The sequence below is a fragment of the Podarcis pityusensis genome, assembly GCF_964106645.2.
Source record: "Podarcis pityusensis genome assembly, chromosome: 16".
In the NCBI taxonomy this organism is placed as follows: domain Eukaryota; kingdom Metazoa; phylum Chordata; class Lepidosauria; order Squamata; family Lacertidae; genus Podarcis; species Podarcis pityusensis.
The window spans coordinates 10,468,446-10,491,129 of NC_138041.1; the positions used below are offsets into that span (position 1 = coordinate 10,468,446).

Below are 22,684 nucleotides of genomic sequence, written 5' to 3' on the forward strand. Positions count from 1 at the left end.
TTCGAAGTGGGCGGAGCTAGCGCTGCATCAGGACCAGTCGCCAGCTTCTGCATCCCTCGGAGTCGGGAGCATCCTCAGGGCCGCGGCAGAAGCGCCGCCGCTGCATCCGCTGAAGGGGCCTCCCTGCGCGCACCGGGCCGTCGCCGCCGCTCCATTCGCGCGCCGCCATGGCAGAGATCGCCAGCGTCCGCCCCAGCTTCGGTGAGTGGGGCCCGTGGGAGGCTGCTGCGCAATTCCCTCTCCCGCCCCCGCCCCGTTTCTCTTTGCCTTGGCCGTCCCCTCCTCCACCCGCTCCCCAGCGCAAAACACCGGGCCTTCCTGGGCATCCTGATCTCTCCGCCACGGCCACCCTCGCCGGAACCCGCTCAGGCCGTGCCCGCCACCATAATTCTGCCTTGGCAAGCGTCCCATCCCTCTACCCCGGCCTCCCCTTCTATTCTTGCTTGTGGCAACTGGCACATCTACAAACACCAGCGCGCTAAGCAGCCAGAGAGGGCCTTGTTTGCGCCGTCGAAGAGGCACCATCACCACCGTCACACGACCACCTGGCCTCCATCTCTGGGGTGGTTGACAGCTTCTCTACATCCTTACTGGCACGCACACCATTCAGTCGTGCAAATAACGCGCGGCATTAGCAGGGCGCACGCTCACGAACCGACCGCCAACGCTGATCCACAGGGGAAATCTCTCTCTCCTCCTCCCCCACTAGCCCGCTGCAACATTAGGGTATTCGGACTGTGTGTGGCTGAGAAAGAATGCGTTCAAAGAAGCCCACACGCAGTTTGGGAAAGATCCCCCCCCCCCCAATGTTGGGACGGAAACCCTCTTGGACTGCGCGATCCGATCCATGGAAGTCCCGCTGAGTTCATTGCTCCTAAGGGAGGAGGGCTAGAGGATTGTAGCCTCGAAGGCCAGATTGCCAGCTTGCATCCCACGCCTCTTTGGTTCCCTTGTTCCCATTAATTTCATTTAAAAAATAATAATCCTCCAGGCTACACTTCTCTGTCTAGGTTTTGACAGCATTGGCCAACACGCGCACGCGGCCGCGCGCGCGGCCAGCAATGCCCAGCATCACTCAGTATTCCACTTCCCTTCAACACACACACACACATACACACACACACACACACACACACACACACACAATATCCCCATCAGCATTTGGGCAGTGTGGAAATCTTCGCATCAGCCACCCTGTGAGGAGGTGGGAGCACATGACAGCTCCCAAATCCGGGGCCAGGTCTCCTCCGGGCTTTCCAATCCCCAATGCCATCACCATTCGTCTTCGCGTGCTCTTCCCCGTCTCTCCCTTCCCGTCTCTCCCATTTCCCCGCCCCCACTCTCTCCTTGCACGGGCGTGCCTGGCCTTGGGAGCCGACTGGGTCAGTGCCAGGGGCAGATCCGAGCCCTTTGAAGAGGGACACATGTGGGGTGGGTGGGTGGGGAGGCGGCAAGGCGTTGCCCTCTGGCCTGATCTCCTCCTGTGGGGGGCTGGAGGTGGGTGGAAGGGAAGGAGGGAGCAGGTGCACATTGTGGTGGCTAGGAGGAGGGCAGGATGACGTGATGTCTATTCCGGGCCAGGCAGCGCCCCAGCCCCCAGATAGCTTGGAGGGGAGGGTGGGCAAGAAAACAGCCTTTGTTCAATGCACCCCTTTTTTGCAGAGGTTGTGGAGCAAGCAAAATATGGAGTTTCCTCACCCCCACCCCCCAAATTCATTCAAGTCGTTGCTTGCAAACCACACAGACCCTAGCCTGATGGCCTGTAACCTGGCCCAGCCATCCCATATAATTGCACCCCATCCATTGAGGGTTTGCTCAGAGACACCAAATCACTTCCTAACCCTAGCAGCTGCCCCCACCTCCATTGTTGAGACTCCCTGGGGTGTTCCCTCTGGGAGAAGTTTGAGGCCTCTCATATATGCCAGGGATCATGATGTCTTCTCATTCATCCAATAGTGGCTTTTTAAACTGCCTCTCGGCATCTGTCTGCTCCAATCCATGCAGTAACGAGCCACAGGGACTATCAGAGTGGCCTCTAGGCAGCTCCTCTTTGCCAGGTTGCAGCAAAGTTTCTGGCAGGAGCATGAATATAAAAGCAAGAAGGGGGAGGGAAATAAAGCTATTCATTCCCCCCCCCCAAAAATATACTGAAATGTAAATAGAATAGGATCCTCAGGCGTATTTGCGGACCTTTGATTTGTATTAAAAATTTACCTGTGTGCCATTCAGTGAAAAGTCTCAGCTTATTTCATGTTCTAATTCTAGTGTGCACACATGTAATGCTGAACACATCTGCTGTCACACAATGGCATTTCCGAGAGAGAGGATCAAGGTTGCCTGCGTTTGTTAGGCCAGTGTGGAATGTTTTATGTTAATTAAAGCCTTCTGGTTTATTTACGTTTTTATCACCAAAAGTGCAGCCTTTTATTGTCCTCTGGGGTGGAAGGCTGTGTTGTGCTACGGCCCCAAAGCTAACTAAGGATGCAGAAGTGATAGCATCCTCTCTGCCCGGTTAAGTCACGTGAACGACGACGACAACAACAAAAATCACAGGGTCTAAAATTCTGGATTTAATTCTTCCAGAATAAATATAAGCACTTGGCTCTGGTTACTTGCAGTTACTAATGTAGAACATGGTCTCCACCTCTTGTACAAGTGTGCATTGTGATAGCAGAGAGGCAACCCCAGTTGTTAATAACAGAATGGCTGAAGTGGATTGAAAGAGAAGCAAGCTGGATTAGACAGATGTTAGTATGTGTCCCCAATTAGAGTGTGCATACGTCACTGAGGATATTGTTTGAGGAGTTTAAAAACGCATATGGGGGATTATTATTGTTATTATGGGAGTTGTGAAATGCGGATGGCTTTGGAGGTTGGCAGTTTAGTATCCAGCCTCCTTTTTTTTGCAGATGTTTACAGTGCAGGTATATTCAAGATTTCTGTTTTACACCCCATCATTTTAATTGATTGCTGCAGGAGTGACAGGCGCCCTGCAATATTGTCTCACAGGAACATAGGAAGCTAACTTGTACAGAGTCACACCATTTGTCCATCGATCTCAGTGCTGTCAACACTGACTGGCAGCAGCTCTCCAAGGTTTCAGGCACAGGGACAATTCTCAGGCCAACCTGGAGATGCTGAGGATGAAACCTAAGACCTTCTGCTTGCATGCAGGTGCTCTACCCCTGACCTATGGTCCTTTCCCTATTCATACAGCTTGCAAACACATACACAATCAGGCACATGCACATACATGCACACACCTCCTAAGGAAATATAGGCTTCACTCATATTTCTTATTAGCTGGGAGTATGTCCCACTGAACTCAGCAGGAAGTTCTTCTGAGTAGGCATGTGCAAGATTGCACATAGCCACTGAATCACAGAAAATCAGTATTGCTTCTGACAGCCTTCTCCACCCCGGGGCCCTTCAGATATTGTTGGACTTCAGTTCCCATCAGCTCCAGCCAGCATGGCCCAGTGGTCAGGGATGATGGAAGCTGGAGTCCAGCAACATCTGGAGCGTCCCAGGGGAAGACTGGTGTCTGTTATGGTGGAATTACAACACTAGTCAATTGCATACTTCCAACATTTCTCTGATAAAAATAGGGTTGTCTTCTTCTTCTTCTTCTTCTTATTATTATTATTATTATTATACTCTGCCCATCTTTCCCCAGCCACTCTGGGTGGCTTCCAACATATATTAAAACATAATAAACCATTAGACATTTAAAAATTTCCCTATACAAGGCTGCCTTCAGATGTCTTCTAAAGGTTGTATACAGTGGTACCTCTGGCGGTCTGTTCTTAACCTGAAACTTTCTTAACCTGAGGTACCACTTTAGCTAATGGGGCCTCCCACTGCCGCTGCACGATTTCCGTTCTCATCCCAAAGCAAAGTTCTTAACCCAAGGTTAACTATTTCTGGGTTAGCGGAGTCTGTAACCTAAAGCGTCTGTAACCTGAAGTTTCTGTAACCCAAGGTACCACTGTAGTTACTTATCTTCTTGGCTCGGGGGGGGGGTAACATAAGTTCACACCCTCCAACATTTTTCCAATGAAAACAGGGACATCCTAAGGAAAAGCGAAACATTCCAGGATCATATCAGAAACCAGGACAGCTTCTGTAAATCCAGGACTGTTCCTGGAAAATAGAGACACCTGGAGGGTCTGCAGTTGTAGAGGCTCCTTGTTCCACAGGCTAATATGTTTGCCTTACAGCCAGGAGGCCTTAAAAAAAACACCAAAATTTACAAAGGGCCATGTGCATGGTTCGATTACATATACAGAAGGTGCATACAAAAGCTGCTGCCCAATCCTACTCAGCCCCCAAAATCTATCCCCAATAGCAGTTCTGAAAAGATGCTCAGGCTTTGGCCAGTTTTCAAAAGAAGGGAACTGCATAGGTCAGTGGCAGAGCACCTGCTTTGAAGGTTCCAGACTCATTCCTCAACATTTCCAGTTAGGGCTGGGAATTGTCCGCTAATGAAAATTCTGAAGAGCTGCTGCCAGTTAGCACTAGACAGCTCAGAGCCAAGATGGACCAATAGTCTGACAATATTGGTAGAATGCATTCCAACAGGCCTTATATATCAGGGGCAGCCCATAATTTCTGGTAACTGTCTTTAAATAATAATAATAATAATGCTGTCCTTATTTTGCATTTTGGGGAAAATACTGGGTTTCTAGAAGTTTTATCTCTGATTGTCCAGGATGGTGAGGCACAGATGTGTTTTAATTCTAATGTGAATGCATGGAGACAAAATGTCAGCAACTGTAGCTGCCCACCCAGAGAGTGAAGGCTGCTGAATGTGTTGCAATTGCAGCTGTTCTGTGCAAAGTACAACCAGACCCATTGTGAAGCTAAGTATTCCGTTTAAGCTTTCTTAAGTGTGCCGGGTTGGGTTGGGGGGTTTGTGTGTGTGTGTGTGTATGGAAACAAAATGCAAATTGTTATGATAAAAGCAGCGAAGAGACTTGAAGAAGATGCAGTTTGGGAGGGTGTATGCGGGGGGGGAGCGGTGTCAGGGAGCGAGAGATACGCTGAGAATAGGGGGGTGATAACAGAATCACTTAGAATCATAGAATGCACACAAGATCATTCATGTTTCCATCTGCGACGTGTTGCCATAAGGGCTGCATGGGTTTGTGCAAGTGAATGTGATATTAGGGAGTTTCTGGGTTTTTGTGAGCACCGTTCTTGAATGCAGATTTGTGTGAGTGAGTGTGCTTGTTTGTCTGTTTATTTGCTTGCTTGATTGCTTAATGTAATTATATCCCGCCTTTCTCCCAAGCTGGGATTCAAGAAGATTTACAAAATCTCGAAAACATCATTATAAAATACAAAGCAATGAAAATTAGTTAGAAACAATAAATTAAAATGCAATATAAAACACATTTAGAGCCAATGTTAAAACGCCGATTGCCCATCATCATTTGCACTTGGGTTGTCAGAACAGGGAGGTCTTAGCTTGCCAGCAGAAAGATAACAAGGAGGGAGCCAGTCTATCCTTTCTTGGGAGGGAATTCTACAATATGGGTGCAGACACAGAAAAGGCTCTGTCTCGTGTCACCACCAACTGTGATGTTGATGGGAACTGAGAGGTGTTCACCAGAGAACCTTAGCACCCAGGCAGGTTCATAAAGGGAGATACTGTCCCTTGGGTAACCTGGGCCCAAGCCATATACCGTATTTTTTGCTATATAAGACGCACCAGACCACAAGACGCACCTAGTTTTTGGAGGAGGAAAACAAGGAAAAAAAATATTCTGAATCTCAGAAGCCAGAACAGCAAGAGGGATCGCTGCACAATGAAAGCAGCAATCCCTCTTGCTGTTCTGGCTTCTGGGATAGCTGCGCAGCCTGCATTCGCTCCATAAGACGCACACACATTCCCCCTTACTTTTTAGGAGGGGAAAAGTGAGTCTTGTAGAGCAAAAAATACGGTATATATACACATATGCACTTGCATACACATTATTTATCATCATTCCCTCTATTGCCAGTATCCAGGCTGTGAGTGCCTATTCTTTATGTAGCCAAAATGGCACTACCCATGCAAAAGAGAGCAGTATCTACATCTCAAGGTCTGCAAAAGTTCAGTCTTGAGGGTTATGAACTATTGAGGAAACCGAAAAATTTCCTGTTACGCATGCTTTGATCTGACATTATAAATACGGTTGCCTGCATCCATCTGTCTTGAGATATAATGGAGTGTGCCTCCAGGGGTGAAGTCAAACTTCTGCATTAGCAGTACCAAAGTGATCTCCCTGGGGTGCAAACCTGGGCAGTGTGTATGGAGGTCCTGGGCTGCCCAGACAACAACCCCCCCCCCCCGCCTTGCTGATGTGGTCCAAAGGAAAGCAGAGCAAGACGTTTGGCAGCAGCTTGGGTGCAGGAGTTGCCAGAAGGAGGCGAACAAGGCGCCATCCAACCATCTTAGGGACTTCAGTCCCAATTTGTGTAGGATTTACTCCCTAGCCTTTTCTCTGCCCGAAGATATCCCAACAGAAAGTGGAGGTTTAGAAACAGAGGTTTCCTTCTCCTAGGTCATGGGTAGGCAAACTAAGGCCCGGGGGCCGGATCCAGCCCAATCGCCTTCTAAATCTGACCCGCAGACGGTCCGGGAATCAGTGTGTTTTTACATGAGTAGAATGTGTCCTTTTATTTAAAATGCATCTCTGGGTTATTTTGTGGGGCATAGGAATTTGTTCTTTTTTTTTCTCCTTCCAAAATATAGTCTGGCCCCCCACAAGGTCTGAGGGACAGTGGATTGGCCCCCTGCTGAAAAAGTTTGCTGACCCCAGTCCTAGATGGGCTACCTTCCCAGGTGGATGAGCCCCATTTGCCCCTCACTTTCCTCTATAGCTCCTGCAGAAACTGCCTTCCTGACCATTGGACCCACACTTGGTCTTGTCCTCTCAATCCACAAGAGACTGTCTTCACATGCAGGGAAAGTCCCTAACTCACCGAGGTCTTGTGACCCATTGGCTACCTTCACCTGGTTTAGCTGGCCGGTTGAAGCCCTTTCCAGGGTGTGGCTGCTGTCACATGCTGATAGCTTCTGAGAGCCAGTGTGGTGTAGTTAAGAGCGGTAGACTCGTAATCTGGGGAACCGGGTTCGCGTCTCCGCTCCTCCACATGCAGTTGCTAGGTGACCTTGGGCTAGTCACACTTCTCTGAAGTCTCTCAGCCCCACTCACCTCACAGAGTGTTTGTTGTGGAGGGGGAAGGGAAAGGAGAATGTTAGCCCCTTTGAGACTCCTTCGGGTAGTGATAAAGCGGGATATCAAATCCAAAACTCTTCTTCTGGGAGCCACAGGTGAGAGCTGACCAAAGGTGGACAAACTAGCCCAGAAAGAGCACAGCAAGTCCCCCACCAGAGGCTCTACCCCTCCCCTCACACCCCGTAAATAGTTATAAATCGCAATTTACAATTAGTAACAATGGTGAAACTACGCATAGCTCAACAATGGAAAAATAAAAATCCCCCAATACCGATAAACCGGCTGAGGAAAGCACATGGATTATAAAACTAGCATACGAAAGGAACGTGGCATATAATCATTACAGAAACAAGTTCATTGAGAAATGGGCCTTATTCATTCAATTCTGGAATGACAAAGTAAGAGATGAAATACCTCCTTATAATTTATTCACATTAGTTTAATACTCTGTCTTTATGCAATAAGGAAAATGGAAGTAGAAATATTAAACTCCCACATCTGCATTATATGCCAGTACATAGGCAATGCTGCAACTAAATCTAACAGTCTTAAGGAAAGCATGTAGCAATATGTCTATTTGCATATGAAATGCCTTCTAAATGAAATATGAGTTTTTAGCATATATGAAAAACTATATACTGATTTCTGCACAGATTTACAAACACAGTATGACTAATAACTGTGCAGCAGCCATTAAGTATATTTTTGCCACTTTGGAACAACAGTGTTTGTTTCGGAATCTGTTTTCCATGTTTCCTTTATTTTAAAAAAAAAATGATTATGCAAAGCCTGAAATTTAGCGATTCAAGGTTTCAGGTGAGGGAATGTCCCAACCCAGCCTAGAGGTGCCAGAATCAATCCCGGGACCCTTCTGCATACACAGCTTATGTTCTGCCACTGAGCTACAGCCCTTCCATTTATCTAGGGGGATAAAGTGTCCCCTAATTATTTTTCAGCTGCCTGCTGTCTACTCTGAATGATTTTGGCTTTGTTTTAGAGGGGGGTGTCCTCTTGCACCAGGGTGTATTTTCTGGAATTTCTACCCCCACCCCTTGCAAACTAGGGTAATTCGCACAGGAAATTTTTTGAACGCCTTAGAGAGTGAACTAATTTAGCATATTCACCATACTTTAGTAAATAGTTGGGGGGGGGGGAAGGCTTGGAAACTGCTAAGCTTGCCTAATATATTCACAGCTGGCTCCTGTTCGTTGTTACTGATGAATTTATTAAATGCCTGGGGCGAGGGGGTGGGCAGGAATCGGAGGGAAATGAAAGCACTGGGGAAAAGAATACCAAATCATTTCCACAGGAAAAATAAATAAATCACACCCTGCATCAGTTCCAGGCTTGCTTTGCCGGGCCTTGCAATAACCGGGCCTTTCTGTTCTCTCCAACAAACAAGAGGCACTGAGTTAATCTGGGTGATGTCATCAGCACAGCTGAGGTCACCCTTTTGTGTGTTATGACTTGAACATTAAATTCCATGGTTACCTTCTCATAGCTAGAGGCATGGAGAGCGGTATGACACCCCCTACTCACACATACTAAATCCCACCAGTGCATATTTTTTGTGTGTGTATGTGTGTGTGTGTATTCTGCACTCATAATAAGCCTCTGTACACACTGTTCTTTAAAGCACATTAGAATCATAGAATCGCAGAGTTGGAAGAGACCCCGAAAGTTATCTAGCCCATCAGTCAGTCCATGTTTATTTAAGGCAAAGAGGCAGCATAATTTCTGCATAATTCTCTACATAATAAAAACGGTTGATATGGGGTTTAACAATCAATATGCTAATTAAGTGTTCTTAAAATACGTGCATCCAGTCCGACCCCTGCAAGGCAGGAATCTTTTGCCCAACGTGGGGCTTGAACCCACAACCCAGAGATTAAGAATCTCATGCTCTACTGATTGAGCTATCCCGGGGACATTATTTCCCTCAAAGAATTCTGGGCACTGCGGTTTACTACAATTCCCAGAAACCCTTATCAAACTACACATAGTGTGCAAAATGCTTGGCGGAAGTAAAGCATGCTTTGAATAGGCTTTGAAGGCATAAGTGTGTTGTTGTTGTTTAGTCGTTTAGTCGTGTCCGACTCTTCGTGACCCCCTGGACCAGAGCACGCCAGGCACTTCTGTCTTTCACTGCCTCCCGCAGTTTGGTCAAACTCATGCTGGTAGCTTCGAGAACACTGTCCAACCATCTCATCCTCTGTCGTCCCCTTCTCCTTGTGCCCGCCATCTTTCCCAACATCAGGGTCTTTTCCAGGGAGTCTTCTCTTCTCATGAGGTGGCCAAAGTCTTGGAGACTCAGCTTCACGATCTGTCCTTCCAGTGAGCACTCAGGGCTGATTTCCTTCAGAATGGATAGGTCTGTTCTTCTTGCAGTCCATGGGACTCTCAAGAGTCTCCTCCAGCACCATAATTCAAAAATAATTCATAATTCATAAGTGTGTACATAGCTTTAAAAGATATATGAAGAGTCTTGTGGTACTTGAAAGGCTTACACAGGCCCCTGCAGAGCTTGTCTGAGGCCTAGGGCAAGTGTACCTGGCTGCATACCCTCCAACATTTCTCCAATGAAAATAGGGACATCCTATTCCATCATCATCAAAATAATCATTTTACTATTTATACTCCTCCTCCCCCCTCATTTGACTGGGTTGCCCCAGCTACTCTGGGTAGCTTTAAACATATATTAAAAAAATACTAAAACATTAAACATTTAAGAACTTCCCTATACAGAGCTGCCTTCAGATGGCTCGGGGGTCAGATAACTCCATACCCTCCGACATTTCTCCAGTGAAAACGGGGATGTCCTAAGGTAAAGTGGGACATTCCGGGATAAAATCAGAAACCAGGACATCTTCAGCAAATCTGGGTCTGTCCCTGGAAAATAGGGACACTTGGAGGGTCTGTATTTTTGCCCACTGCACGAGCCTGCAGGCTCACCCACATCATGCTTTTTAAAGCTCATTTTGCCCCTCAAAGAATTTTGGGCACTGTTGTTTACCCCTCACAGTTATAATTCCCAGCAACCCTTAACTAACTGCAGCGCCCAGAATTCTTTGAGGGAAAGAATGTGCCATGTCTTTGAAGGCTGAATACATTTAGAGCGCACGGCTCTCCTGAAAGAATCCTGGGAACTGTAGTCCGTTATGGATGCTGGGTACTGTCAATCTGTGAAGGCTAAACTACAAGTCCCAGGATTCTTTGGGGGAAGGCATGTGATTTAAATGTAAGGGGTGTACGTAGCCTTTAAAACCTGGGGGAAAGGACTGTCTCATCACTATTATTTGTGAGCTGCCCCAGGGAGACTTTCCTCATAAATAAAGAGCAGCTGGCTGAATAGATTATCCATCCCAGTGGTCCCCAAAGGGGGCGCTGGGATTACCTAGGGCAGCCCTAAGAGGCAAATGGGCAGCAAGGGGGTGCTGAAGGTGTGAATGACTACCAGACTTTGAAAAGCCGGTATCTGTGGATCAAGTTCTTCAGTTTTGTTGAATTAATTAACCTAAATAGTTTTAATTGGATTTCAAATAAATGTGCAATTAATTGTTACTGTTCTCAATGTTATGGTGCTATTATCAACCTTAGCAAGTCATGCAAACTGGTGTTCTGAATAATGCTTTTTTGATATATCGTCCAAATCCAGTTTCAAATCTATGTCATGATGATGGTTTTGTAATTTTAGGCTTGACAATATATCGCAAATCAGGGTGTGGGTGGGGAAGGGTGCTATGCAAAAAACCACAATGTGGGGGAAACTGTGAAGCCAGCCAATGCCTTTACATAGCTAAGTCCTTATTTCAGGCATTGTGATATATCCGTATATCACGATGGTTAGCTGGTGAGATATTGCAGTGTTGAAAACCAGACGTCACCCAGCCCTAGTGGGGATGAGTTTATGGAAACCAAGGAGCCGATGGCTCAAAAAAGTTCGGAAACCACTGATATATCCCCTCTCCCTTCCCCATTCCTCTCCACCTCACCCTTCCCCACTCACAGATGTCTCCCCGATCGTGGCGGGCCTGATTGGCGCCACCGTCTTAGTGGTGTCCGTCTCCATGACGGTCTTCGTGTGGACATGCTGCCACCAGCACGCGGAAAAGAAGCACAAGACCCCGCCTTACAAGTTCATCCACATGCTGAAAGGCATCAGCATCTACCCAGAGACCCTGACTAACAAGAAGAAAATCATACGGATCCGACGAGACAAGACGGGAGCTGCCATGAAAGATGGAAGAGGCAACCTTCTGGTGGACGCGGCAGAAGCTGGCCTGGTGGGCTCCGACAGGATCTCCAGCGCGGCTCCCTGTGTCAACCAGCTCCCAATCAAAGTCGATTACGGGGATGAGTTGAGCCCGGACCAGAGCTTGACTCCGGCAGGCAGCAAGCCTTCCTCTCCCTCTTCCCCAGAAGAAGAGGTGACTCTGGGGACGCTGACCTTCTCCGTGGACTACAACTTCCCCAAGAAAGCTCTAGTTGTGACCATCCAAGAAGCCCGCGGGTTGCCGGTCATGGACGAGCAAAACCAAGGCTCCGACCCCTACATCAAGATGACAATCCTTCCCGACAAGAGGCACCGGGTGAAGACGCGCGTCCTCCGCAAGACGCTGGACCCCGTCTTCGACGAGACCTTCACTTTCTACGGGATCCCCTACAGCCAACTCCAGGACCTGGTCCTTCACTTCCTGGTGCTGAGCTTCGACCGCTTCTCTCGAGACGACGTCATCGGGGAGGTGATGGTGCCGCTCGCCGGGGTGGACCCAAGCACAGGGAAGGTCCAGCTCACCAGGGAGATCATCAAAAGGAATATACAGGTAGGGGAGTTGGGACCCGGGGGTTTCACTAGGGGGACTGTCCAAGTTCCTTTTCCTTCTACAAGACCTTTAGAGATCATAGGCACTTAAATGATTTTGGCACCCCCATATATATATCAAATTCAAAATATAAACAATAACAAAGTAGAAAATGATTTTTTGAATAGAAACCTACAGTAAGATGGAAAATAATGTTTATTTTTGCATGCTTTCACCTTATTTATATTTGGGGGGGGGGAATTTTTCGTTTTTCTAATTGCAAAGTCTTTGATCAGATCCTTACGTAACGCATCCGCTTCTACACTTAGTAGAGATAAGGCATCTTGCCTGCCTTGTTGCACAGTTGTTCTGTTGGGGTTTCTTAAATATACATCAACTGAGAAAATGGACGCCCAGCCGAATCGTCTGTAATATTTGTATATAATTTCTTCATTTATTGCGGGAGCCTTTTTCGTGGAACCTGGTTCAGCTGCACCGTAGCAAATCTGGCAATGGAACATTTATATAGTGCCCTCCTTCCCTTGATGCCTTAAGCATGCGCTTATGTTGCTCCATGCCCTGTCCTCGCCACTGGTGTCCAAGCGAGTGGGATGGGGGTGAGGGGGCTGTGAACCATCAGTAGGGATTGTACCTGCTGGTAGGACCCACAAGACAGGTGTGCTGATGCAAGAGCCAAGGGAAGCTGGTCTGTGACATGGACCAGGACTGCCCCTCTCAAGTCCAGCACCCTGTTCTAGCAGCAAAAAACCAGATACCTTAATGCAACGTTGTTGGACTACAACTCCCATCATCTCTAGCCAGCAGGACCAGTGGTCAGGGATGGTGGGAATTACATAGTCCAACAGCAGCAGGAAGCCCAGGTTCAAGAAACACTACCCTAAAGGGAAGGAAAGCCAAAAGCAGGGTCTGAGCGCAGCAGCGACTCTCCCTACCTGGGACTATTAAGTAGTAGACTGCCACCAACAGTGCAGGGAGAAGCCAGCCATCATGGCTATGAACCAGTGATAGCCTGATCCGTAGTGAATCTTTCATTTATTTTATTTCACAAAATTTATATACTGCTTGATTGTAAAAAAACAAACACCCAGCAACCTCAAAGTGGTTCACAAAACGAATACAACAATGAAATTACTAGTAAAATACAGTCATATTTACACAGCATAGTTATACAGTAAAATACAATTTAAAGTATTCAATAATAATTAAAACCAACAATAAGCTAAAAAGCAGATTTAAAACACGTGTTGACATTTTATGTGCCGATAGGCTTTGCCTAAACAAAAGAATGTTTTTAGCAGGTGCTGAAATGAGTGCAGCAAAGGCGCCTCTCAACAGGCAGGGACTTCCAAAGTATGGATGTAGCCCCATTAAAAAAGATGGATTTTCTTACAAATGCAGACCAAGTAATATGTGGCAGCTTCAACAGCGCTGGTTATTATACCCACCAGCCGCTTTATACAAAAGCGTCAGAGTGACACTTGATAGGATAAAATGCAACACGTAAAAACGACCTGAAACCAGAAAAAAAATAAAAGAATAAAACCAGGAACGATACAAAATGCATAAGATGGTCACCCAGTAACATATGAATAAGGAGAAGTCCTAGCCACCCCCAACTGAAAGATGAGCACCAGTGCATGAGGCAACATTAAATAACCAAAGGTCGGAGTAAACAAAAGGTATCAGCCTGGCTCCCAGGGGCTGACAGGGATGGCGCCAGGCATGTCTCCCTGGGGAAAGCATTCCACAGACTTGTCTCATCCTCTCTGAAAGCCCTCCAAGTTGGTGGCCATCGCTGCCTCGTGTGGACATGAATTCCATTGTGTCATTTTGTGCTGTTGGGGAACAAGTATCACCGTATTTTTCACTCCATAAGACGCACCGGACCATAAGACGCACCTAGTTTTTGGAGGAGGAAAACAAGAGAAAAAAATATTCTGAATCTCAGAAGCCAGAACAACAAGAGGGATTGCTGTGCAGCGAAAGCAGCGATCCCTCTTGCTGTTCTGGCTTCTGGGATAGCTGCGCAGCCTGCATTTGCTCCATAAGACGCACACACATTTCCCCTTACTTTTTAGGAGGGAAAAAGTGAGTCTTATAGAGCAAAAAATACGGTAACTGTGCACCTCTGGGAATTGGAGACAAGGCAAAGGTTCACCACAGCAGCAACTGGGGCTGTTCTCAGGAGATCCAAAGAGAGCTGTTGTCCGAGCACAGGCCTTTTCTGCCTGGTCCAGAAGGACTGTTTCATATTTTCCTAACTGCAGAGTCCTTGCATTCCGCTGAAACTCCTGGGTTCTGCATGAAAGGATGCATCTCAAGCTCAGAACGGCATGATTCCAGTTTTCTGGGCATGTCTCTTCCTCCTCCTCCTCCTCTAAAGAGGAGGAGGAACATCTGTTCTGTAACCTGGGATTTTGCAAGGCATTGTTCCAGCCAGCGGAAGCGGCAGACTCCCTGGGAGCGCGAGCAGTAATGCAAACAAGCGCAGAGCTGGCAAGGACAATAATCAGACCAAGGATTGGGGTCAGCCGCCTTCAAAGTGGTAGCTGGAAAGCAGCCAGATCAGCACTATGGAGGAGGGCGCTTTGGGAAACTGGGCTACATTACGACAAACAGGATGTGGATTTTTGCTCAGGCAATACACAATCTAATGTTTTTTTTCTCTGTGCGTGTGCTTAGCTCCCAAACAAATGTAACAGGCAGATTTGGGGGGAAGGGAATAGCGCGGTGGCAGGGAATCTGTCCCGGGTTCAATCCCAGCTCCTGCAGATAGAGCTGGGAGAGATTCTGCATTTGAAATCCTGGACAGTTCTTGCAGGTCAGTGCAGATGATACTGAACTAGATGGGCTAATGTTCTGACTCTGCAAAAGGTAGTTTCCTCTGCTTCTGTGATCTGCTTCAGGGATGGGAAGCCTGTGGCCCTTTAGATGCTGTGTGTGACATTGTGGCCCGCTTTATCACTCCCCTTCAGGAGTCTCAAAGCGGCTAACATTCTCCTTTCCCTTCCTCCCCCACAACAAACACTCTGTGAGGTGAGTGGGGCTGAGAGACTTCAGAGAAGTGTGACTGGCCCAAGGTCACCCAGCAGCTGCATGTGGAGGAACGGGGAAGCAAACCCGGTTCCCCAGATTACGAGACTACCGCTCTTAACCACTACACCACGCTGGCTCCACGCTGCTGTTGGACTCCAACTCCCAGCAGCCCTTGCAAGAGGGGCCAATGGTCAGGGATGAGCTGCAGTCCAGCAGCATCCTTCCAGGAGCCACATCCCAAGGGCAGGCGGAGCCAGAGGCAGAATGGGCAAAGCAACGAAGGTTTCCTTTGTACAGTAGGCTGCTTCTCTACACTCACCCCCCTCTCTATGCTCCATCCAGGCAAACAAAAAGGAATAGCAGAGTTCAAGGACTCATTCCAGCAAGGCAGATGCACCGTGGGAGCAGGGCTGATAAGGAACGTACATAAGGAACACATGTGGAGAGACCCAAGGACCAGTTGGAGAGGTCTGGAGGGCCACACCAGAGATTCTCCATCTTTGGCACAAAAGAAAGCTCCTCTGGCAGATCTTAGGCTTCCGCTTTAAGTTGTCTAGACATTTCTTTAATTAGGCAGGATGGGTGGCTTTCAAATAAATACATAAATCCCGCTTCAATGGGATGACACACCTCTCTGCACAATTAGAGGGGGAGAAATAAAATCTTTGGGCTCGTAAACCAGCTGTTGTGTCTTGCTGTCGGGCTTTCTAAGCAGTTAAGCTTCCCTTGCTTCTGTCTGCCTTCCAAGCTGCAACTATTGCCCCATTGTAGCTGGTCTGAGGATCTGTGATGGGGAGGGGGTCCCCCTCCCCTTGAGCAAAGTCAGAAAGCAATTGACACTGGAACAGAAAGCTACTGGCTTGCAGTTCTTCCTGCGGCTGAGAACTGGAAATGTTGGCACGTCTTGCTTGTGGGCTTCCCATAATGCGTATCTGATTCGCCACTGGGAAAACATGATGCTGGATTAGAGATGGGCCAGCGGGCCGTTCTTATGATGCAGAGAGGGATGAGAAAGTGAGTTACAGGCAAGCTGTTAGGAGTCGCATCTTTCAGGACCAGGGAGAGCTCCTTGAGACAACAGGAAGCCAATCCAATGAAGACTCCCTTTTTCTGCCTTCCCCTTTCCGATGTCTTTGGACAATAGTTCCCATCAGCCCCTTTGTAAACTACCTGCTGCCTTTGTAAACTACAGTCATACCTTGGGTTACAGACGCTTCAGGTTGCATTTTTTTGGGTTACGGAATTACCGGAATAGGTTACTTCCGGTTTTCGGCGGTGGCACATGCACAGAATCACCAAATTGCGCTTTGCGCATGCACAGAAGCTCTGGGTTGCAACCCGAGCATGCGCATACGTGCCGCTGCAGGTTGTGAACACTGCAGGTTGCGAACGTGCATCCCGCACGGATCACGTTCGCAACCCGAGCGTCCACTGTACTTTGCTGTTCGGGGTGGCGGGGAAGGTTTTCACTATCAGAGTAAAAAGAGGTGGGGGTGGGAAATCTGTGTGGCTCTCCATGTCCCATCAGCCTCAGCCACCACAGCCAACTGTTCAGAGATCGTGGGGACTGGAGTCCAGCAACACCTGGAGAGCCACAGCCTCCACACTCCTCTCCTAGGCACATGTCCCAGCCAATCAGGGATCACACATTAAATGCACTTACAACAGAGATGTAAAGCAGGGATGAGGAGCTCATAGCCTTCCAGATATTGTTGGGCTATGTCTCTCACCAGCCCCTAGCCAGCATGGGTCCATAGCTCAGAGGTTTAACAACTGTCACAAGGTCCCAAGCTCTGTCCCCAGCATCTCCAGGTAGGGCTGGGAATGCCCCCCTGCCTGAAACTCTGGAGAGCTGCTGCCAATCAGTGTGGACAGTGCTGAGCTGGGTGGACCCCATGGTCTGACTCAGTCAAAGGCAGCTTCCTATGTTTCCAAGAGTCCCAAAAGCTGGGCAGAGAAGCTTGGAAGGCCCTTGACCTTAGGACATGTGCGTGTGTAGGAAGAGAGTTCAATGGGAGAAGAGGAGGGAGAGGAAAATATGGCAAGGAAAATTAAAACTGGTAATGGAAGGAGGAGGGGAGTACAGCCTGTGGCAATGGTCAGTTCAGACACTTGTGAAGACAGAAGGAGAAAGTGTGACAGAGAGAGAGAGAGAGAGAGAGAGAGAGAGAGAGAGAGAGAGAGAGAAGGGGGTGACGGAAGGAGAGGGAAAAGCAATGGCCCCATTCATTTCCAGCTCTGGCACCACTAAATACCAGCCATGTATGATATGTATGCAGCTTTAGATGCTTATGCTATAGCAACTTCAAGGCCCCCTCCTAAGGTTGCCATACGTCTGTATATACCCAGAATACTGTAGTCAGAAGCAGTGTCTGGGCAGAAATATGCAAAATGTCCAGGGAAATCCGGACGTATTACAACCCATGTCGGCAGTGTCGTTTTTGCCAGTTTTCCTAAAGAAATAGCTCAAAATCAACTTTGCTCGCCCCCCTCCCGCAAAAAAAAATAAAAATAATGTAGCTCTGTAAGGGGAATAGGGAGTTTCATATGAAATCTCAGTGCCCATAATAAACTACAGTTCCCAGGATTCCTTTTTTTTTTTTTTTTTTTTGCAGGGAGGGAGTCATAACTGTAAAGATGGTGTAAGAGCTCTTTAAACGTACAATGGTACCTCGGGTTACATACACTTGAGGCTACAGGTGCTTCAGGTTACAGACTCTGCTAACCCAGAAATAGTACCTCGGGTTAAGAACTTTGCTTCAGGATGAGAACAGAAAGGATGAGAACGGCAGCAGTGGGAGGCCCCATTAGCTAAAGTGGTGCTTCAGGTTAAGAACAGTTTCAGGTTAAGAACGGACCTCCAGAATGAATTAAGCACTTAACCCTAGGTACCACTGTATAGTGCAGATGGGGCCCTAGTTTCCAATCCCAATGTGCAAACCAGACTTTGCTGGTTCAGATGCCTCAAAGCAGGAAAGGCTGGGCAGGGGGAATCACGGTGGATGAGGGGAGGAGAGAGGGTCCGTCTCACGTCTGGTGCGACATCCGAACCAGCCTCATGCATGTTTCCTGACAGCGCCCCTACAGTGAAATGGAGCAGGGTCAGCCAGCACGATGCCTTACAGACATTGCTGGACTCCAACACCCACTAGCCGTGATCACAGTCATGGCTCTCCCACCCCCAATGAATCCTGGGAGCTGTAGTTTGTTAAGGGCACTGAGAGTCGTTATGAGACTCCCCCATTCACCTCACAGAGCTACAATTCCCCAGGAAAAGGGATTGGTTGCTAAACCATAATAGGAACAGTAGCTCTGTGAGGGGAGTAGGGGCATTTCCTAACAAATCTCAATGCCCATAACAAACTACAATTCCCAGGGTTCTTTGGGGGAAGAAGCCACGACTGCTTAAATAAGCAGAAGAGTGCTTTAAATATACAGCGGTACCTCAGGTTACAGACGCTTCAGGTTACAGACTCTGCTAACCCAGAATTAGTACCTCGGGTTAAGAACTTTACCTCAGGATAAGAACAGAAATCGCACGGCGGCGGCACAGCAGCAGCGGGAGGCCCCATTAGCTAAAGTGGTACCTCAGGTTAAGAACGGACCTCCAGAACGAATTAAGTTCTTAAACCGAGGTACTACTGTATGGTGCAGATGACGAAGAGTCGTTTGGCCCAAACTGGGCACTTTCCACTTGTGATTCCGGGAGGAAGGGAAAGGAGGAGGACTGGCTTTAGACAAACGTTAACTCAAGAGTCCCGGGCAGTTCCCAAAATGCCGAATCTAGGACACGACGGCCATGGCAACCCGGCCTGCTATTCACAGCCTTGACAACGGCTTTTTTAAAACACTTGGCAAGGCTCTGTTTTATTTCCACTGTATTAACTCCCTTTCAACACAGCCATGTTTTTCCTTTAAAAAAGAAGGAGAAATGACCTACTCACTACGGACAAGTCATCTACCACCGAAAAGCATTTAAGGCCACAGCGGAAGCACGGAGGATGTAAACAATGAAACGCCACACCCTCCCCGATTGTAGAGTTCGCTGGTGATTTCGAACCTGCTTTTTAAGGTGGTGGTGGTGGCTCTTTCCTAGGAGGTCAGGATTCTGGTCCCCTTCAAAGGTGGGCCATAGGAAGCTGCCTTATACAGAGTCCATCTAGACCCCGCGGGGGGTTACCCACACTGACTGGCAGCAGCGGGTCTCCACGGCTGCAGGTGACAGGTCTCTCCCAGCCCTACCTAAAGGAGTGAACCTAGGAAGTTCTTCGCTTCAAGCAGGTGCTCTCCCACCGACCTACAGCCCTTCCTCTAGAAATACAAGATTCTAGTCCTCATTGTTCTGCACAAAGAGCTGATTTTAAATAGGAACATGGGAAGCTGTCTTATACAGTGGTACCTAGGGTTAAGAACTTAATTCGTTCTGGAGGTCTGTTCTCAACCTGAAACTGTTCTTAACCTGAGGTACCACTTTAGCTAATGGGGCCTCCCGCTGCCGCCACACGATTTCTGTTCTCATCCTGAAGCAAAGTTCTTAACCCGAGGTACTATTTCTGGGTTAGCGGAAAACCTGAAGCGTCTGTAACCTGAGGTACCACTGTATATCAAGTCAGGTCATGGGTCCACCTAGCTCGGCGTTACCTATATTGACCGGAAGCTATCTTGTACTGTGTCAGACCATTGTTCCGTATAATAATAATAATAATAATAATAATAATAATAATAATAATATTGACAGCTGTACAAACAGGTTGTTGGACTAGATGGGCCTTCTTATGTTCTCCTTCCCCACTGGCTTCCTTCAGCTGACCTTTTCTAGAAGAAGAGTTTGGATTTGATATCCTGCCTTTCACTCCCCTTCAGGAGTCTCAAAGCGGCTAACATTCTCCTTTCCATTCCTCCCCCACAACAAACACTCTGTGAGGTGAGTGGGGCTGAGAGACTTCAAAGAAGTGTGACTGGCCCAAGGTCACCCAGCAGCTGCATGTGGAGGAGCGGAGACGCGAACCCGGTTCCCCAGATTACGAGACTACCGCTCTTAACCACTACACCACACTGGCTCTCTAGATGATGCATCCCCCCCCCCCCCCATTTGCAGAAACTGATAGGTGGACTTGAGGGTGGCCAGGGCTGCTTGGGGTCTGTTGTTCTGAGGATGTGTGACCTTATCTCTTTCCAGAAATGCGTCAGCAGAGGGGAGCTGCAGGTTTCCTTGTCTTACCATCCTGTCGCCCAGAGAATGACTGTGGTGGTTTTGAAGGCGAGACATCTGCCCAAGATGGACATCACCGGCCTCTCAGGTAGAAGCTATTTACTCCACCTCATCTCCATATTTTCCTTGTGTGCCCCTTTGAACGCTCTTTTGCTCGTGTTACTTTTTAATGAGGGGTGGATCTGTTCATTTCGGTTCCTCTCGGTTTCTCATTCCCCCCCCCACCTTAAATTCAGTTCCCTGCATTTCTGCAGCGATTTGCTTTTTTTTAAAAGTGAAAGCCTGTCAGCATTTTACTGCAACCCCCCCCCCATAAGTCCAGTTTTGTTTGCAGTTTTGCCTAATAGACGCATTTTGCAAAGCAATTTCCCCACTTTTGTATGCAATTTTATGCACACTTGGTACATGCATTTTCGTACACATTGTTGGAGAACACACAGTGCTGCAAAATTTGGAGAGGTGCAAAGGATGGCGGTGCTTCAATTCACGTAGTTTCAGAGAACGCGGATTTTGTAGGTCCACCTTTAAATGCCACCTGAACTGAGTTTCTCCCTCCCTCCCATTTGTAACCAGTGAGCCAACTTATGAATCCTGTGCATCCTTGGAAAGATCAGAAGGCAACCATCCCTTTCTCCTAATGTTATCCCCAAATCTACTCTCCTGCAGCTGAAGCCCACTAGTTCTAGTCCTGGCCAGGACAGCAGCAAAGAACATCTCTTTGCCCTCTTCTATGTGGCAGCCCAAAAAGATGGCACTGTGAAGTGCCCTAAGCATTAAAAACAACAACACCCCAACATCTCCAGGGTGTTTGAAATGTAAAGCCCCAAAGACACAACTTGATCCTTCATTTGATGTTCATATCTTTTGAGGACAAATTCCAGCTAGACAAAGAGCACTCGAGGAAGGCGCGGAGCAGGGCTGGTGAGGGGGGTGGCCTGGGAAGAGGGGGTGGGGCCTGAAGAGACTCCAGAGGGCTGGATAGCATGACATAGTTGGCATTTCTCCATCCCTGACTTGCACAGACCAGGATCACAAGGTTCAGTGGCTTTGCTTTATTTTTCAGTTACCTCCCTCAACGCGAGCTCTGGTTCATGAACCCCTAACAGAATGTTCTCCTCGGTCTCTTGAGTTAGCGACCTTGTGTTTAGGAGATTGGGGTTATAGTTTGGCTTGCCTCATCTTGAGCTGCTTGCTTTTCAGGGTCCCCACCCATGCCCCAGAAACTCTGCCATCATACAAATTCCTAGAAGAGGAGAGGTCTTAGCCAAGGGCTAAACAGAACATCCATGTGGATTGGCAGTATTATCTCTGAATACTAGTTGTTAGGGGCACATCATGGGAGAGATTCTGTTGCCCTTCAGGCCCAGGTTCTGAGCTTCCTGGAGACATCTGGCCAGACTAATGGACCTTTGGTCTGTCTGCTTATGTTTTTACCTTCAGCCTTGTTCCAGGACTCGGGAACATATGAGAGAAGCAGAGAAGCTAGAGATGGGGGAGCCTGTGGCTTTCCTGATTGATGGTGGACTACAACTCCCATCAGACCCTAGCCAGCATGGCCAAAGGTCAAGGATGATGGGAGTTGGAGTCCAGCAACGTCTGGAGGGACACATGTTCTTCCAGGAATCTGCCTTATATTGAATCAGACTCTTGGTCTGGCTTAGCTCTAAGCATTGTCTACAATCATAGAAGCATTGATTCATAGAAGCATAGAGTTGGAAGGGAGCATCCATGGCAGACGGCCATCCAACCTCTACTTAAAAACCTCCAGTGATTGGCAGGAGTTCTCTGCAGAGTCTCAGGCAGCTCTCTCCAGGTCTTTCTCATCCCTACCTGGGTTTGCAAGGGTTTAGACTCAAATAATAATAATTTTAATAATAATAATTTATTATTTGTACCCCGCCCATCTGGCTGGGTTTCCCCAGCCACTCTGGGCGGCTTCCAACAAAGATTAAAAATACATCAAAATGTCACACATTAAAAACTTCCCTTCAGATATCTTCTAAATGTCAGGTAGTTGTTTATCTCTTTGACATCTGGTGGGAGGGCGTTCCACAGAGTGGGTGCCACTACCGAGAAGGCCCTCTGCCTGGTTCCCTGTAGCTTTGCTTCTTGCAGTGAGGGAACTGTCAGAAGGCCCTTGGCGCTGGACCTCAGCATCCAGGCAGAACGATGGGGGTGGAGACGCTCCTTCAGGTATACAGGTATATTGAATGACCCCTGGGGTCCCTTCCAACTCTACAATTCTATTATTCTGATGTGTTCAGGGCAGCTGTTTACCAGCTCCATCTGGTATGCCGGCTGAGACCCTACAACTTTTAGAAGACACCTAAAGGCAGCCCTGTATTGGGATTTTTTTTTTAATGGTTAGCGTTTTATTATGTTTTATA

General features: G+C 47.9%; 1 protein-coding gene across 1 annotated transcript in view; it reads left to right on the top strand.

The window, feature by feature from the left end:
- The window catches only part of SYT11 (synaptotagmin 11), a 26,891-nt gene continuing 4,207 nt past the window's right edge, over positions 1-22,684 (top strand). Inside the window, exons 1-3 of the mRNA XM_080984726.1 lie at positions 1-201; positions 11,235-12,049; positions 20,265-20,388. Of these exons, the coding sequence (XP_080840852.1) occupies positions 168-201; positions 11,235-12,049; positions 20,265-20,388 (973 nt within the window). The 5' untranslated portion in view covers positions 1-167. The remainder of the gene's footprint in view (positions 202-11,234; positions 12,050-20,264; positions 20,389-22,684) is intronic.